Genomic DNA, 19,433 nt, shown 5'->3' on the forward strand with positions numbered 1-19,433 from the left:
GGAATGCCTGGCCAGAAATGCATTAATGCTTAATATACATTTCACACGCAGACGCATTTCCGCATCGATGTAATGTCCAGGGACATCAGTTTGAGTTCCGTGCGCTGTCATGTGTTGCCTCCATCCGGACATCCCGGTCAACCTGTCCGTCTCAATCCTCATGGCGAAGGTGTCTTTGTGCCGGAACGTTATGGCATGCACGAGATTGTTGTGGAAATTGGCGAGGATTCTCTTGGTGGACACTTTTTCCGTGTGCTGCCACGTCTCATGCAGGTGGCGCCACCTGGCATGGCACCCTGTGCCCTGGGCAGTCTCGTTGAGGTGCTGGTGAATGCCACAGGGGCACCCAAGACGGAAGACATTCTGGTCACGGCTGTGTCGCCCACGGGAATCTCCCACAACTGTCCGCTGAAGAAGATCGACGAGGGACACAGTGCCATATTCAAGCCGGACGAGGCGGGCATCTGGGAGATTGCCATCACGTACCAGGGACGTCACATCCAAGGCGGTCCCTTCACCTGTGCCGTCTTCGATGCCTCCGGTGTCTCTGTTCATGGTCTCGACGGTGCGATGCCTCTGCGTGCTCACACCTTCGAGGTGGATGCCCGTGGCGTGGGCGTCAGTGGTGAACTCCATGTGGACATTGTCCACGACAAGCACTCGTTGGTCTGCTCAGTGGAGAAGATCGTGGAGAACAAGTATCGAGTGACGTTCATGCCGCGTCAGAATGGCAAATATCGCGTCTACATCTATTTCAATGGCTACGACGTTAAGGGATCGCCCTTCATGTGAGTACAATTTTTTCTGAGTGTAGAATCTCTGTCAGAATTCTTGTTCTTATTCTCAACTAATCCTCGCTTAATTCCACAGCATGCGCGTGGGCACCAAGGGACGTTCGGGGAAGACCCGAAGCAGTCCGTTGCATGAGAGCAAACATCGCTCGGAGAGTCCATCGATGCACTTCATCTCGACGACAAATGCACGTCATAATGACTATCGCAATGCGTCGCTTTCTCGCCGGGAACTGCACAGTCACAATACGGCGGAGAGAACCAACAGTTACTCACCGCAGTATTCGCCCAAACTAGATTCAACCGATTATCACAGCTCCAGCTCCAGATATTACAAAAGGGAGAGCGAGGTAAGTTGAATAAATCACCACTTAATTCTCATTTATTGCATGTGGCACGGGGCTATTTAGTTAACGCTTTGCACCACCCAACCACCCAACTACAATGCACATCAAAATTGTCCACAATTTGGCTAACTTCACATCCAAATAGAATTACATCCCTTGTCTCCCCCCTTGACACACACTCAAAATTGCCTTCGACAGGAGAATCAAGCGTCCCCAACACCACCGAGTGGTTCACCCACCGTGAAGTATTTGAACTCTGCCGATCTGTATACGGAATCGGCAGCCGGTGGACGTCGGGACTCAAAGACCTCGAACAGCAGCTCGACCAAGAATGATTATTACTACGACAAGGAAAATGAACTCTACAGTCAACGGCGGGTGACCGCAAAACCCAAGTTGGCAGCACCACGCGAGGAGCGGGAATTGATGAGCAACCACCATCAGCAGAGTAACCACCACAGTAGCAGTAGCTATCAACGCCATCAACATCAACAGCAGCTGACGAGCTCTCTAAGTCCAATTCCTAGTCCCACACTCAATGTAACTAAATTTTGTTCGATCGTTTTTGTGCTTGTTTACAAATTTAAATAACTCTTTAAATCTGTTTCTAATTATGTGTTTTAATTTTAACTTGCCAATCTCTAAAATTTCTCTTTTCTTCTACTTAATCAATATAGACGCGCTCCAGCGAACTGCATTCTCATAGTCCTTTGACCATCAAGACATCAAATCAATTTGAGAGCTCCACTCGGAACATTACAAGCAGCCCTCGTCACGCCTCCGCCTCGCCGGTGCAGCGTTATTCACCCAACAGTGCCTACATTTCGACAGCCACACATCGCATTGGGAGTCCGGTGACCAACACCCTCAACAAGGTATTCAAAACTCAAGAACTATCATTATAATACATAGCTGACACTTAAAGTATGCATACTTGAAAACTATGGAGGAAAGAGACATCGCCGATAAAGTCAAATTTTTTGTGGAACCTCAGATCACCAAGATCACAGAGACTCCAAGAGCTAGAACTATGAAAAGTTGCATAACTCAGCTTTAATTTTTATGCATTCCAAATTAAAGAATCAAAGAGCTTAAGCTACCAAAATTGAGACTCAAAACGCTAGAGCTACAAAATAAATTATACTTCTACTATTTTATTATGGGGTGTAAGATAAGACAATAGCTAGAGCTATTAAAATTGCTGTCAATGCTCCCAAAACCAAAAAAGAGCATTCAGGGGCAACTTTTAAGATATAAAGCACACATAATAAAATTAAAAATCCAAAAAAGTTTAGAACATTTCATCACAATCGTAAAAATTAGCAAATAGCCTGTTCAAAAAGATCGATATTCAAAATCAGTATTATTTATTTTATATCCTTTTTAATAATTTTCGAAATACGATGTCTTTAAGAGAACAATACAATATTGTATTCCTAAATTTATTCTAATATTATTATAATTTCCAGAACGGTTACGAGTCATCGCGCACTGTGGAGAAGTCATCGACCTACAAGTCGACCTCGAATTATGTGACGGATTCAAATGTGCGAGCGAGTCCCTCGCTCTATGGAACCACGGAGCGATTGCGTCGGATTGAATCGCAGGAACCACGAATCGATCACTCGTCGAATGTTCGTGTATCCACCATGAAACCGGCATCGGCACGTCGGGATAGCTGGGATGTGATCAATAAGACGAAGCACATGCTCTCGCACAATTCGCTCGAATCCTTGGCGAACATGACGGAGACGCAGCTGAACACGGAATTGAACTATGCACGGCCCGATTTGGACAACGAGACACAACGCAACACACAGTACAACAAGTTCGCATTGCACAAGCAACAACAACAACAGCAACAGCAGCAACAACTGTCAGACTATCGACGGGACTCACCCGACGATGTGGAGCGCTACAAGTAATACTCGCCTCACTCAAAAAAAAATATATATTACCGTGCATTACTTTTCATACGTTTAGAGAGAATTTACTTCAATATTGAAAATTCTAATTCATTGCAGATAAAAATAAGAACTTTTTTTTATAAATAAGGAATTCTTCTCTGTGAAAATAATACATTTTGGTCCGTTATTTAAGTGGAATTCGCCTTTCGCTATAAATAATTTGTTTATGGAAGTACTTTTAATTTTACAGAATTTATTTCAAATTGTAGGGCAATTTAAATTAGATAATGATTTTCTTAAGTATAAGCAATGGTATTTCTTAGTGCAGTCACCATTTTCTGTAGACTATTACTAATCGAACTTTGCTTTTTTGCAGACCCAGTGCCATCACAGTCAAGTCACACTCAAATAACACGTATACGGACAGATCTGGCGGTTATACCAAGACCGTCAAGGAGTCCAGCGAGCATGTGGTGACGGAAAGCAATGGACACAGTCCTCAGACGGGAACTGGCTATGGTTACAGCTCCCTCTCCCGTTTCCGACCCATCGAAGGCAATGCAACCGGTGCTAGAGCTATACGAGTACAGGATATACCCAATGGATCCATCGGAAGACCCGTTGAGTTCGAAATCGATGGCTCCAAGGCAGGTTCCGGCAATCTGGAAATTCTTGTTAATGGCGGACGTGTCACGTCCTCGGTACGCTCTTTGGGCGGACAACGTTTTATCGCCAGCTTTACACCCCACGAACACGGAACACACACCGTTCAGATCACCTTCAATGGAGAAACGGTGCCAGGTAAGTTCAATCAAAACAGAATACCAAATGTTACGCAATAAATACCAGAGATTGTGGGTGTCTTTAAGGCCATATAAGACGGTTTCATGGAGTACCGCATTCTTTTGCAGTACTCTTAACTAAATTGGTCATGACAAGTTGAAATCTTCAGTTCTTTATGTCAAACAGATTAGAATAAACTTTAAATTAATTATAATTTGAGAAGATTCTTATTTTTGGAGTTACTATAAAATTATTATGGCCAAATTTTTCAAATATTTATGATATACACTTATTTCGTCTTGGCTCTTGGCAATTTTGCTTTTTTTTTAAACACATGCCAGCCACTGTGCGGCGAATTCAGGAACTGCGCTCAAGACAGAGAGTGAGAGAGCGAGAGCGATAGCGCTAGCAATGCACTCACTTGTATTGCTCACTCTGACGCTATGCGCGATCACTTGTTGCTGCGCTCACCTGTTTCCACTCTCTCGTTGCGCTCTTTACGCTCTGACGCGGTCTCTCGCTGCCGCGCTTACTTTGAGCGCGACCTGCTGAACAAGTTTTTGGGTGTTGTGGCTGAGAGAGGCGTTGGCAGAGATCAGTCACAGCTCGCGTTTGAAACGAAACTGACACGTCGACGGAGTCGTAGCTCGATATCCGCGGATCGAAAACGGTTAAAGCCAAGAAAATTTACCATAAAAAGAGTGAAAAGCAAAGAATTATTTATGTGATTGTGCAAAATGTAAAAGAAATTGTTTGTCATCAAATAAATGCATTGATCAACGGTTTAAGCTGAAAAATCCAAAAGAATTACAAAAAAAAAAAAAAAACTGTTTTGTGGAATGTGAAGCGAATCGAAAAGATTTTTTGTATGAGATTTCTATGGCTAAAGAAATATGCTAATATCCAAATGCGGACGTCGTGTTCCCGTTGCCGTCGTTGTTTTTGTTGTAGTTATTGTTGTCGTTGTTGTTGCCAACAACAAAGTTGCCCTCATCGTATTTGGGTCTCATATTAGTGTGTGTGTGTGTGTGTGTGTGGGGCGCGCGCTACGAAAAAAATATATAAAAACCAGTTTAATGAACCTTTAAACTGAAATATTTTCAATGGGACTTGACAGCTGCTTTTGATTTTGATTTTGGCTCAAAGGTTGTGAGCTCTGAAAAAGTGTCACCAATGCGCGATTTTCCATTTTCATCAAACACACATTGTGCGGCAGCCATTTTGTGTTTGCTTAGAGACTTGCAACATGCCGCAACTTAGCGTATTTATTGGCCAAGTTAAAGGCCCCCGTATGGCAACACTAACAATCAAGCGACAGGCGCACATAGTGCAAACATAAATAGACACACACACACATACTTACACACACTCACTGTTGAGCAGGGAAGTGGTCTGCATTTTTTTCCGTTTGTTTTGCAATTTTCAATCTGCTGTCGTCGCTTGGTTTTTTCACTGTTTTCCTTTTATTTTAGTTTTTAGCCCAGTACTGAAAAAAACCCAAAGGCTTATGAATTTGTGACAATGACTGTCTGTGCGTATAAACACTTAGATATCAGAGACTACAAGAGTTAGAGCAACCAGATATGCTAGTTCAGTATTATTTTTATAGAATTTCTCCCTCACAATTGAAAAAAATGAATCGATTTAAATAGGCATCTTTTGAGCTACAACCTTGGGACTTGGCACACAAAATATGTGATATTTTTTGGATATTAGCTGCAAATTGTATCTCGATCTGTTTTTAAACAGAGAAAAGATTTCAGATATTATTATTAATAGTATAATTTATATTTTTCTTTTATTTGTTGTGTATTTTTTCCGCGATTATTGCATTAATTCAAATAAAATAAAGTTACTATAAATGATATCTTTTGAGCGAAAATCTTACATATATTAGAAAAAATCTAGTCGTAAGCTTGGCGATGTAGAGGATACTAAATTCGCCATTCATTATGTGTTGATCACATTTTATAAATATTTTTTTAGAATATTTTATAGCTTGATTTTTTTTTATTATTTTTTTTTAAATTTATTTTTGTCCTTAAATTTCTTATACATTTTTGTAATCAAAACGATCGACTGCAAAGTTACGCATACTAGATGTTTAACAGTCGAACTCCTCGTACTTTCTTGATATCTTATTCATTTTTTTTTTCTCAATTTTATTTTTTGTGTTTGGTTCAAGGCGCACTTGTTGCATGCCTTTGTTTGTCGCTGCAGGAGGAAGTGGCACGCCCCATGACAAAGCCACATCAGATACTCGTAGTCGTACTTGTACTGCGGCTGCAGCTTGAAACCCGTTGGGATAGGTTGTCAGGCTGGCTGCACACAGCTATAGATACAGATACATGTTGAGATACAGATACATTTGCAGGTGGAGGTTGAGGTAGCGATAAAGTTGCAGGTAGTACACGTATGTGGCAAGGGCGTATCTCAGGTATTTCTCAGATCAGTCACAGCAGATTGCAATTTCTTCTTCTTCGTCTTCGTCTCCCTCTCTCTCTCTTTCTCTTTTTCTCCCTCGCTGCCGTTTGACGTGGCTTGTCGACCACTTACTTTCCCAAAGACTTGACACAACCAACAACAACAACTACAAATATTTGAGCCAACATTTCGTTTTCATTTTTGTTTTTGTTGCCTGTTTAATGAACTGCTGCCACACCCCTCTTTTTGCCTGGCCAACACTAAAAACTGTAAACTGTAAACAGAGAGCTGAGCTTTTACTCGCTCGCTCGCTTATGGCCATTTCCGTTGCCAACATATTGGCATACAAGCCCAAAACTTTACAACTCCCTCCTCCCATTTCATTTCTTTTCCCCCTCTCTATATTCTGTGATTTTTATGAGCCACATTCAAAGTGAAATTTTTAGGCAACTGGTTTAAAGCAACGACAACAAATGATAAATAAATTACTAAAATGATTGCAACGCGTCGGAAAATCTGTGAAAAAATGCGATAAAAACGTGCGCGATTCGTGACTTTTGTTAAATAATTTCGAAATGTGAAAATCAACAAAAATAAATTTGGTGTTTTAAATTGTTTTTTCTTTTTGGTTGAAATTCGCTTAGCAGCATTTAAATAAAGAAAAAAAAGAGCGAAAGCAAAAAAAATTAATATAAATAATAAAAAAAATAATAAAATAATAAATATACACAAGTATTATTAAATATTTAACAAGGCGCTGACATAATCGCTGCGAGTTAAACAACGTTTATTTTTTTACCAAATGGTTCAAGTTCAGACGTGCCGCCGACAACAATTGTGAATTGATATACAAAAGAAAAGGTCCAATCTCGCGTTTTCAGCTATCTACGATAACAACAACATCTTGCACTGCTCCATCAACAACAACAACCACAACAATAACAAGAAGCAGAAAAAACGCTACCAACGCCAACAAACGCATCGTCAGCAACTCCAACAGACGCCACAAAACGTAAATCTTCGTTCACAAAAATCGAATAAAAACAATTCCATAGTTATGCACATTCAGCCCTCAATATAACGCACTGAGATGTTGTTAAACTCTCTAAAAACTAAATACAAAATGTCGTTGTTATTTAAACCAAATTTTATTGTTTGCAATTTATTGCATAAAATTAAATGAGTTTTTAAAATGAATAATAAGTTATATTATACAAAGAAATGTATTAGGCTTCACTGTTGATGTTACGGTTGCTGTCAGACATTCTGACTTTGAATTTTGTTGCTGCGGCGGCTGCTGCGGCAGCTGTTGGCCATCTAACGGTTGCATGCCGCAGTCACGTAACCGATTTGTATATACGCACACATACATATACACACATTCGAACACACACACACACACACTTAGGCATCTGCATATTGAATAACAGCATTCTATTTGTAACTGCACTTGTTCTACGGTCGCATGCCGGAAAAGTTGATCGCTGCCAGCGACAACAACTTGCCACTTGCCACTTGCCTCTTACCGCTTATCAAGACAATCCGGCCAAGAAAACCGGCCAAAGCCTGTATTTGGAGTTAGTAAGGAATAAAGCCGCATTTAAAATACTCTTCGAAACCATAGAAATATATAAATATATTTAAAATAATTTAAAATTTATTTGAAATATTCAAAACTATTTTGTTTATTAATGTTATTAAAAAATAACTATGACACACTAATTTTAAAATATCTCCAGAATTTCTATAAAGCCGTGAGTTGTTCTCATTTCGTATATGAGCTATTTTCACTAGTTTACTACTACTCTATACGCATATAATTTATGTGATCGTCTCAACTTTCATCCTAGTTAAGCATAATCTAGTTAAACAGCAATCTTTAATAATGAATCAAGTTTTTTAAGCAGTTCTTCATCTTAATTTTGACTTTCAAATATTTCTTCATTTATAGAAAGTGCCACAAGTAACAATTTTAACAAGCAGTTTTTTTTTTTATTGAAACTAGTATTCCAACGGAATGCAATTTATTTTTTGTGCCACTTATCTAAGATCGTTTAGTATACAACAAAATGTAGCTCAAATTGCAATTATACTTTTCTTTTCGCTTAGACGTTACAAAAGCTTCAATCGCTGTGAAATACCCTTGCTGTAAATAGTTAATCACCTACTTAATCAAAGTCGTTAGTCAGAAATGCAATTGAAGCGCGAGCTTCTCATGTATTGTAAATATCCAGCCAGGTGTTGACCGCACTTAGAATGTGACTTTTAGACCTTTATTTATGAGCTTGTCTTGCTGCTTAAAAAGCTTTATTAGATGGCTAGCTAACGGTATTTAGCTTCTAGCCTGTGGCTTTTAAATATACTGACTTGGCAAATGGCAGACTGTAACCGTTGTCTGCAGACAATTTAGATACAAGTAATACAAGAATAGTTAAAAATGTCTGGAAATTGTTAAATTTGTTAGGGTTGCGGATTTTACCTTGACTATTTATATTATTAAATTCCGAAAATTTCTTTTGACTTTAGCGACAATTGCTTTTGAAAACATGTAAACAAATATTCGGTGTTGTTGGAATGTGTTAAGTGAAATCTACTTTACACATTTTGGAGTCAAAAATATCGACTACTGATAGATTTTTAAATTAATTTTTTAATTTAATTAATTTTTTAATTGTCAATGGAGTCAGGCTGCCAAATATTTATTTTGAACAAGTTTAGTATTTATTTCTTTTAAAAATAAATTTAATGAATTTTTTACAAACTAGAATGAATTTAATTTGCATTTGCATTTGCAAGCAACTTAAGTTGGTACCCTGGCTTGCTCACACCCTGACATTCTTGTTGATGTCCTTATACACCATTGTCTGTCATTTTCTGTTGTCCACACTACAATGGAATTACCTGTGTCTTTGTTCATCTCTAAATTGAATAGCGTATGACGTCGTCGTCTCACCTGTTCATCATGACATGAAGTAATTGCTGGTTAATCGAGCTGTAACTATTTGTGCGTGTCTTGAGTGTTTGTTATCAATTTTCGCTTGATTAATGTAAACATGTTGGCCATAATTTGCTTCATTATGGACTGGCCAAAAGCTGTTTTCTCTCTAGCAGCAGACAAAGCAAGCTTAGCGGGCATAATCAGGAAATGTAGTACTATATACTGAACAATACCTACACACACATCGTACTACTACACACCCATACCCACACACTTATATATATACAGCTGCATCATGCAATTCCCACAAAAGTTGTTACTCCCAATGACAGGCGCTTTTATTGCATTGGTAAGCGCAACTTAACTTGGCTTAAATAAAGAAATCTACATGAAATTCCACTTGCTACAGAGTTGCATGCAAATAAGTTGCGGCAGAGCGTTGCCAGATCCCAAGCAGTCCCTTCAAATCAGAGAATCATCCTTGCCAGAAATCAAAACCAATTCAAAAGAAACACTTGCAATTAATAGCAATAAAAATCGAAGGCACATTGTGAGGACGGCAGTGAAAATGCCATTTGAATTTGAGACAATTCATGTACCATGTGATTTGGATGCACTAAAATTAGAGCTGATTTTACCCAATTTGCCCAATCATTGCATCTGGTTGTACAATAATCGCTATGTGGATGAGTTTTTCTATAGGGGCTTTAAGCTCATTCAACTGGAGTCATTCTTTTTTGGACAATATTACGAGCGTTTAAAGCGCTACGAAATGGATCCGCATAACTTCTAAGGATGTTAAGTAGTTGAATTGATAAATAATTGATTGTTTGACTGACAGATACCCTGTACAGAAACAAGTCAATTATTTATTGTATTCAGCTGTTTATTGCATCTGAGAGAGTATCGCAAATATAAATATAATTATCAGTTTCAAATTGAATAAAATGATGTAGATATATTTTTTTTTGTTGATTGTTGATTTTAAATTACTAAAATTAATAAATATTTAGAAGGCTTAAATATTTAGCTAATATTAGAAGCAATTAAATTGAATATATCTTAAGGATATATAGAATATTCACTGATTAGCTTTTTGTTATTTAAAAATATACAAAGCTAATTTCTAAAGTACTTAGCATTTATATGTTTTTAGTATCTTCTGTTATAAAATATCTCAAAGATATTGAGAGTATAACATTTATTTTGTTGATTGTTTAGTTTTTTTCGTTGAAAAATTAAATATTTAGAAATTTGTACCTTATTGAAGCTCAGTTATTATAGTCTGTCACACCCATTTTAGCTGACTTGCTCACTGGGTGAGGAAACAAAAGTTTTTGTTACGTTAAATGATTTGCGCAAGTCGAGACAAAAAGTGCCAACTCAAATCGAGTTTTTGAGCGACAACGCAACAGTTTGATTTTCCATTGAACTGAGCTGAGGCGTTGTGGCAATTTTCATGGAAATGCCATAAAAAGTGGCAGCAGCTGCAACCGAAACGAGCGCTTAAAAGGAAAAGTGCAACAAAAGAGAAATGTGTGGAAAGTTGCAAACATTTACTTTTGTTTGCAGCGCGTTGCAACAACAACGAAATCGACTACAAAATCAATAAAAGAAAAGAAAAATATTAAGAAAAAAACCAAGCAAACATTTCAAATTTAACAAGCCGTGCGTCTTGTAATTGTAATTGGAAATGCAGTTGCAAATACCAAGTTCAATTCGCTTGTTGCAAGTCAAGTATCTAAGCCTCTTTCCATAATGGCTTTGAGCTCGTTTCATTTCGTTTTGCAACATTGTCAAAGCGGCAACGACTCGCAGCTAACTTGGCTTAAACTGGCTTTGGCCAATTAATGTGCTATAATCTACACTGCTTGATTGTCTAAGCAATTGCAACAACGCATCGTCTAAATTGTGTGTGTGCCACAAATGCAGATATAGCAACAATAACAACAACAGCTAAAGACACAACTAAAGATACAGATACAGATACTCGGTTAAAGATACGCACTTGTAACTCGCAACGAGGCGGCACAGATTGCGACAATTTTAATGAGACGCAGCGGAAAACAATGCGAAATCCAAATAGAAACCTTGTCTTAGGTATGCGAGGGTTGCCACGAAAATAACTAGTCTCAGTTATAAAGTTATAAATCAAAAGTCACTAAAGATATGAAAGTATGCACTTGGCAATTCATATATTTATTAAATTAACAACTATATTAATTATACTGTGTGTGGTGGAAAAATTTTACATATTAAAGAAACCTCAGGGAAATTATTACTTATATGTAACATATGTACATTTTTATTATGTTCATTAATATTCTCCGATTTCAATAATATTCGCTCATAGTACATAGAATTTTCTTAAAACTTGCTAAGCTTCTTTTAGTGATTTACGAAAGAGGAAAATCTGCCAAAATAAAATTTTTTTGAATAGTTTTAGAAAAAGCAAAAACCTTCATTAAATTAATAATTTAAGTACTAAAACTATATTATAACTTATCATAGCTCTGATAAGAATACAGGAATTTTCTAATATATAAAAATATTTTGCTCTATTGTATTCAAATTGTCAAATTAATGAGTTATTCAACCCGCGCAGTGAAGTAAGTTACATGAACTACAACTCACTGTGTGGGTCATACTAGTATACTTACCAAGCAACCCTCGCTGCGGCATACAAATAAGTTAATAGCATCTCGATTACTTGAACTATAATTTTGTGGGTCAGATAACCCACCCAGCCAACAGTGGATGGGTTTATTCTTTGAGGGAAAACGTAGCAACACAAAAATATCAAATATCATTTTGAGCTGAGAGCTGAGATGAAAATTGTATCTATTCTATTGTTATATGTATATATTTGATTTGGATTGATTGCAGGTTCACCGTGGCACGCTGAGATCATGTCGTCACCCGGATTAACCGCTCTGGGCGAATCCACACGCCTTGTGCCCGCCAATACACCGGCGGTTTTTGAGATACTGCCGCCTCCTGGACAAAGCCTGAGTAAAGGCGAGTGCGTGGCAACGGTTCTGACCCCAAACAAGTCAAAGCTGAATGCCAGAGTCACCCATGAGGCGGCAAATGGTGCTGCACGCATTGAGTTCGTACCCACCGAGGTGGGAACGCACATCATTGATGCGTCCATCAATGGCACGAAGATCGCTGGAGGACCTTTGATAGCAAAGGTCTACGATGCCAGCCTGATCCAAGTGACCGAAGTGAATGGCGGCGTTGTTGGTCAACCCTGTCAATTCCGTGTGGACGCGAGTGCAGCGGGCGAGGGACAACTGGAGATATCGATAAATGAGGGCGAGGTGCCCAATCATGTCCAGGTCGTGGGCGGTGGTCGTTGTCTCGTCTCCTTCACACCGGAGCAGGCAAAGTCCCATTTGATTGACATTAAATTCAATGGCGAGACGGTTCGGGGTTGTCCCTTCGTCTGTGCCGTGGCGGACACCTCCCGTGTCCTCATCAATCTATCCAATCTGGAGCTCATACCCGTCAATCGACCCTCGTCCTTTCACATCACGGTGAGCGGTGGCGGTGCCGCTGAACTTGCGGTCAGCGTTCGTGGACCACACGGGGAGCTCCCAGTACGCGTTACTGGTGACATTCATGCGGGATTCACCGCTGAATTCACTCCTGCCAGCGTCGGTGGACATTCGATTAATGTGGAATATAACGGATTTGCGGTGCAGGGCACCCCCTTCTTGGCCAAGTCATATGATGCCAGCAAGGTAGTAGTTGGTAGCGTCTCCCGTGGCACAATGGGTCGACCTGTACAATTCACCGTGGATGCGGGTGATGCGGGTGAGGGAAACCTCGAGATTACCATATCGGCCAAGGGACAGAATATTCCCACACAGGTGCATCCCCAGGGCAGTGCAAGGTAAGTCGACCCACAATTATTCGATATGTCAAATATATAAATATGTGTATCCATGAGAAACTATTGAATTGATATCGTTAATATCGGAAATTAAAGTTTAGCTAATTCTGTAATTGGTATGTAAATCTAAAGAAAATGTATTATCATGTCAAAATCAAAATCCCTTGAATACTTTCACATTTTATGTATTGTAACTAAGCCACAATATTTCACAATAACAACAATAACCAACTTGGTAAAGAGAAGGAACTGAATCAATCTTTTTCCGTAAATAACTACCATGAAAGGTTCAGTTTAATAGTTAAACATTATTTAGATTCAAGTTAATTTAAATTCTAGATCAAAATTGTGCACTAAATGTAAAATAAAGAATTAAAGATGAGATTCAATCCTATATCTCGTTGAATACCATATTGTTTTCTTGTTTTAAATATCGTTTCTCAGAATAGATACGCATCCCTAGAGCGACAGCTTCAATTATTTCATATTCATGATTCCATTTTCTCTTCTCCATTTTGCAGATTCTCCGTTTCGTTTGTGCCAACGGAGTCGTGTGAGCACACTATCAATGTCTCCTTCAATAAAATGCCCGTACCCGGCTGCCCCATCACGGTCAGCATAAGCGGGGGCGTGGCCGGGCCTCAGGTATCCCTAGGTGGACCTGGACCCGTGCATCAGACCAATTCTTTTGTTATCAATCACAATGGCGGCCGTTTGGAAGACATTGAGGTCAACGTCGAAGGTATGTAGATGGCACAACGGATGCTGACTGAACTAACACCCCCAGCCAAAAAAAATAAAGACAGAATTTACTGTTATCAGTGTTATCTACCACTCACTCTGTCTATCCCTCTCTCTCCCTCCCTCTCTCTCTCTCTCTGTGAGTCATTCGCCTGCATTTGATTTGCATTCGCATTGATTGTGGTTCAAGTTTTATGTAATTGTAATTTAATTGCTCGTTTGATAAATGTTAATTGTTCGAGTATCAGTTTTGCACACTCACACACAAACACAAGCACACACGACACATATACAGTAAACTTATACTAGTATCTGTATCTATACACTCAGAAAATATCTAACTTTAAAATCTTACCCTAATTAATGAATATCGGAAATTTTTTAAAAATGTAGCTCCCGTTTTCTAAACTTACAAGGAAAAAATTTAATTTTAAGGCAATACGCCCAATATGTTAGTAATAATTGCTTTTATATAGTTTAAAGCGAATTTTCTTAAAATATGAAATTAGTTTGTCAATTCTAAGATGGTACGCCCTAAAAGTCAAATGTTTTTTATATATATTAAGATTGATTTTTTCTATTTTTCTTAATTCCTTAAATGGGACATTTTTTCATGTAATTCGGGCAAATTGTAAATTTCTGAATTTTAGTGCAATTTTTACTCTAGAATTTAATAAGATTTTATTTAATAAAAAATAAATTTCTACATGAATTTGGGACGAATTTTCCTAAGCTTTAAACATGATTTTGTTAATTAAAAGTGGAAACTTATTCATGTAGCTTAAGAGATTATTCAGAACTTTACAAAAGTTTTTTTAATTTTAGGGCAATTTAAATTCTATTGCGATTTAGGACAAGGAGAGATTGTTTTCTGAGTGTATGCATTTGTAACTTGTATCTTTAAGCGTATTCCGCATCGCACAAGCTGATTTTCCCACTCACATTTTCACACTTTTCAGCACAATGTACGGAAATTGTTGTTGAAAATTCTCAAGCATGTCACGTCTCCCAATCCACCTCCACTTCCCTCCCCCACTCCATAATTTCACACGCTGCCATTGACATTGTATGTGTGTGTGTGTTTCCACTCCATGATGGTGCGGTGGTGCTGTGGTGCTCATTATTTAGTATATGTAATTATGCCTTAAATTTATCATTTGGCGATTGCTTCGTTTACATTTTGAGGCATTAGCAGCAGCTGTACTTAGACTTGAAGCTTGGAGCAGGCTTTTCAATTGCCGGATTATGTCATGACCACAATGTCTATACGTGGGTGTAAAACTGTGTGTGTATATGTGTGTGTGTGTGTGTGTGTGTGTGAGGGGGTGTTTACTTGTATTATTTGTATCTAGTTTTTGAGTGTGTTTTCTGTTTGTAATCTTACGCCCTTAATTGTAATAATTTGCTCACGTTTTATATTTGTATTATATTTCAGGACGGCGAAATCTTTTGTACTAGACTCTATGAATATATATATGCATATATACTTAACTAACTATCTATATATAATATCTCTCCCCCTATATATATGAGTACCCTCTCTCTCTCTCTCTCTCTCTGTCTGTTTTTGGCTGTCTATATATAAATGTATATACTAGTTGTTTATATATCAAAATCTCCGTCTAACAAAGTCCGTAATAAAATCGTTAAGAGAGCGCGTATCAACCATATGAAGTACTACTGTACCGAGCACCAAGTGACACAGCAACAATAAAATAACGAAGTATTTTACACTCTATTTAACCAATTTCCTTAGCCAAATTGGCCAAATTATTTACTAATCTGTAATTTGAATATTTTTTTGTCTTAAAATAAAATAAAAACTGCGCCTTGAATTTGAATTATGTAAAAGCAAACAAATAAAATGATTTACCCATATGATTTGTGATTATGTTTTAGGTTTCAGATTTTGCTAGGCAATCTGTCAGTTTGTATATATATATATACATATATTAATAATAAATTACCTAGTATATAACCAGGGGTTTATCATATCGTTTTTGTCTCCTGTCTCTGACCTACACAAAAACACAACAACACCACATTTAAATTTACTAACTTTTTAGTTCTCGTTATAAAACAATTTATAAATCAATTATAAAGTCAAACTAACCGCACTGCAAGTACGTGTACAATCTAATAACAATATCAGAATCCCACTAACCTTACAGTTTTGGCATTGTTCATTTTCAAAACCTTTTTACACACAAATTTAAATTCAATGAATGCCTCAACTAATCAAAGTCAACATTTTTCCAAATTCTTTTGCCACTTTCGCGTACCAAAATACAAATAAACAAACACCATCAACAATTTCACTAACCACATGACACAACAATTAAACCAATAAATAACTGCTAACGGACTGCTTAATATTTGAATTTCAACAAATAAAAAAAAAAAAAACAATTTAAAAACAAAAATAAAACTCGTTTCCGGTCGCGTCGTACTCGTATCAAATACAAAAACCAAAAACTTAATTAAAAACTTAATAATACTAAAATGAAAATGAAAAATAAAAACAATTGCAAAATGGAAAAGGTCCAGCTGGGCAATCAGTTCCTGCCCAGGTGCATCAATCCGCCGAGGGTGTCTTCAAGGCCGAGTTTGTGCCCCGAGTTGTCGGCGAACATCGCGTCAATGTGACTGTCAACGGTTTGCCCACAGCCGGCAGTCCCTACGCCGCCAAGGTGAGTATAAGAAATCTTTCTTAAGAGCAGAAAACCGCAAGGACAATTTACATATTAAGGACTAATCCCGAAAAAAAGTGTAGAATTATAAAAAGATTAGATTTCGAATTAAAAAAGAAAGCTTACACAAAGTTAAGAATATTTCCAGTTTTATCTGTATCTAAAGATATTGCAAGTCAAGAAAAACAATAGATAATTTGGAAAGGTCCGGTAGTCGAACTTCCAGAAAAACAGCTTAAAATTATACAATTCAAAATTGTTACAATTTATATGCAATCCACATAAAAATGATCTTGCAAGACCATTTACCATAAACCTAAGAACTACCCAAGTTATCAAGTTGGACATGGGAATGAAAAAAGTTTCCTGAGAGTCTTCCCAGCTCTAATCCTACTTTTGGACATAACTGATCGAGACATTGATTTCAATACTAAGGAATTATGAAAATTGAAAATTTTAACCCTCAACTTTTTACTTTTAACTTATTTCTTATGTCAAATTTAGTATAAAACAACACTTTAAACTTGATTTTGAGCCTTTTCCTTTACAATATCATGCCAAATCGAACAAAAATTTTTGACTTGAAAAGTTGCTAGATCCAAAGTCTGAGCAACTTTAAACTGCCTTAATTTTATCAAATATCAACCGATTTTCAATCGGAATGCCATTTTAATCATGGTTTATTAATGATTTTATCAATTTCATTCAGAAATTTTTCTTGACTTTAAAAATTGATCTTTAACGATACTTTTTGTACTCGTTGATCATTTAATTGCAATCACTAACTAGTCTCTTTCTCCTCCATTTAGGTGTATGATGTTAGCGCCATCAAGGTGAAGAATGTGAGCAGTGGAACGGTGGGCAAGCCAGTTACCTTCCTGGTGGAGACATCCCAGGCAGGACCTGGCAATCTGGAGGTGACTGTGAATGGCGGACGAGTTCCCACCTCAGCTCAAGCCCAGGGTCAACACACCTATGCGATCAGTTTCACGCCTCGGGAGGCCGAGAGTCACACGGTGGAGTTGCGTTTCAATAGCCAGGATGTTCCCGGTTCCCCATTCACCTGTCGAGTGGCGGCTGCGGCGCGTATTCAATCCCCCGAGACCATGGATAAGGTGAGCGTGGGAAGACTCTTTGAGTTTGTCGTGGAGTCGGACACAAAGCCAACGGTGGAGGTCTTGGGACCGGCAAGACGCAGTGTTCCCGTTAAGATCGATGCACTGGGTTCCTCCCTCGGGTACAATGTGAAATTCGAACCCATGGAGGTGGGAGATCATTCCGTGGAGGTGCGTCTACCAGGAGGTGGTCATGTGGAGGGTAGTCCCTTCCTGCTAAAGGCCTACTCCGCCGAGAAGGTTATTGTAACGGATATACGACCGGGAGTGGTCAATAAGAGCGTAAGCTTTGGCATCAATGCCTCCCAGGCGGGCGCAGGTAATCTGGAGATCATTGTCGCTGTCAACGGCAAAAATGTCCCGAATTTTGTGCAATCGGAGGGAAATGCACGCTTCAAGGTGAACTTTAAGCCGACGGAGGCAGCTGCTCACTCGCTCTCCGTGAGATTCAATGGACATCCTGTGCCAGGATCCCCTTTTAGCTGCCACATTGCAGCTGCCACACCGACTTCCTTGGGTCTGCCACGTGCCCAGGCGATTGGGGAGTGTCTTAAACAAGCAGCCGTCAAGATGGACAGTACCTTTGAGCTAGAGGGATTCGATTCCATTGAGCCGCAGATATTTGTGACCTCCCCATCGGGGGACAACGAGCATTGTCAGCTGAGTCAGCACGATGGAGGCAGCAGTTACAGTGCCTCCTTTCGTCCCAGCACTGTGGGTCGTCATCTGATCAGTGTTTTGGCAAGTGATCAGCACATCAATGGTTCCCCCTTCAGCTGTAATGTCTTTGATGTCTCCCGTGTCAGCATCAGCGGATTGGAGCAACAATATGGTCCTGTCACCTTGGGAGTACCGGTCACCTTCAGTGTGGATGCAGCGGGAGCGGGAGAGGGAACTCTAGAGCTGGTTGTGTCCACCGACAGCAGCACCGTCAAGGCCGAGGTGGTGGCCTGTGCCCGTGGGCTCTACGATGTGACCTTTGTGCCACAGAGCACGGAACCACATTATGTCAACATTACCTTCAATGAGGTGGCCGTGGATGGTAGTCCCTTCCGCGTGGACATCCAACAGCATACACAGCACATTCAGATCGGCAGCTTGGCGGCCATTGATTTCCCAGCTGATGATCAGATCGTTGAGATCCTCGCTCCGGATCAGAAACCCGTACCGTACACGATCAACCGACAGACGGCGGAGTTCCGAACTCACATGACTGGGAATTATACGCTCAGGTTCATCGATCGGGAGACACGACAGCACATTGGCACTCGTACTCTCTGCGCCTTTGATCCCATGCTCGTGAAGATCACCGAGGTGGGCGAGGCCTTGTGTCATCGTCCCGCCAGCATTGGGGTTTCCCTGAACGAGGCCGGACAGGGAGATCTGTCTGCCTTGGTTCGCTGTGGCGCCACCGAGGTGCCACACACCATCCGCGGTCCCAGCAAGTCTGGTGTCTATGAGATTGTCTATCAACCCACTCGTGTGGCGCCCCACAAAATCAGCATCCTCTTCAACGATGTCCCCATCTCCCTGAAACCCCTCGAGATCAATGTACTACCCGCAAGTGCCGGCAAGGAGATCAGCGTCAGTGGATTGGGACTCTATCAAGCACGGGTGGGCAAAACCACCTCCTTTGCTATCGACACTGTGAAGCGTCCGGCGCGTGAGTTCGACGTTGTCGTCTCTGGTCCCGGCGGACAGGCGTTGCCCGTTCGCTGTTATCAGACCAAGAACGGACATCTGCAGGCCGAGTTCAGCATTAATAAGCCAGGACAGTGTGTCATCGGTAAGTGGAACCT

At 39.6% G+C, this 19,433-nt stretch overlaps 2 protein-coding genes across 4 annotated transcripts in view; both read left to right on the forward strand.

Moving 5' to 3' along the window:
• Positions 1 to 19,433, forward strand: part of LOC117785720 (filamin-A) — a 33,777-nt gene that overhangs the window by 10,937 nt on the left and 3,407 nt on the right. Inside the window, exons 5-14 of one of the 3 annotated variants that reach the window (XM_034623921.1) lie at positions 52 to 788; positions 871 to 1,141; positions 1,337 to 1,678; positions 1,816 to 2,013; positions 2,608 to 3,059; positions 3,422 to 3,846; positions 12,077 to 13,088; positions 13,610 to 13,830; positions 16,371 to 16,519; positions 17,329 to 19,420. In XM_034623921.1, the coding sequence (XP_034479812.1) occupies positions 52 to 788; positions 871 to 1,141; positions 1,337 to 1,678; positions 1,816 to 2,013; positions 2,608 to 3,059; positions 3,422 to 3,846; positions 12,077 to 13,088; positions 13,610 to 13,830; positions 16,371 to 16,519; positions 17,329 to 19,420 (5,899 nt within the window). Of the gene's footprint in view, positions 1 to 51; positions 789 to 870; positions 1,142 to 1,336; positions 1,679 to 1,815; positions 2,014 to 2,607; positions 3,060 to 3,421; positions 3,847 to 6,970; positions 7,265 to 12,076; positions 13,089 to 13,609; positions 13,831 to 16,370; positions 16,520 to 17,328; positions 19,421 to 19,433 lie in introns of those variants that run through there. The other 2 variants (XM_034623922.1, XM_034623924.1) reach the window with 2 other exon arrangements.
• LOC117785721 lies at positions 9,419 to 10,114 on the forward strand. Its single transcript, XM_034623925.1, has 2 exons — positions 9,419 to 9,539; positions 9,600 to 10,114. The coding sequence occupies exons 1-2, from the start codon at positions 9,486 to 9,488 to the stop codon at positions 9,981 to 9,983; spliced, it is 438 nt and encodes a 145-aa protein (XP_034479816.1). The 5' UTR covers positions 9,419 to 9,485; the 3' UTR covers positions 9,984 to 10,114.

Source organism: Drosophila innubila, assembly GCF_004354385.1.
Source record: "Drosophila innubila isolate TH190305 chromosome 2R unlocalized genomic scaffold, UK_Dinn_1.0 1_C_2R, whole genome shotgun sequence".
In the NCBI taxonomy this organism is placed as follows: domain Eukaryota; kingdom Metazoa; phylum Arthropoda; class Insecta; order Diptera; family Drosophilidae; genus Drosophila; species Drosophila innubila.

Coding starts and splice junctions, on each gene's coding strand:
- LOC117785721 (XM_034623925.1), top strand. CDS start 9,486: ATGCAATTCCCACAAAAGTTGTTACTCCCAATGACAGGCGCTTTTATT. Junction 9,540..9,599: donor CAGGCGCTTTTATTGCATTG/GTAAGCGCAACT, acceptor CACTTGCTACAG/AGTTGCATGCAAATAAGTTG.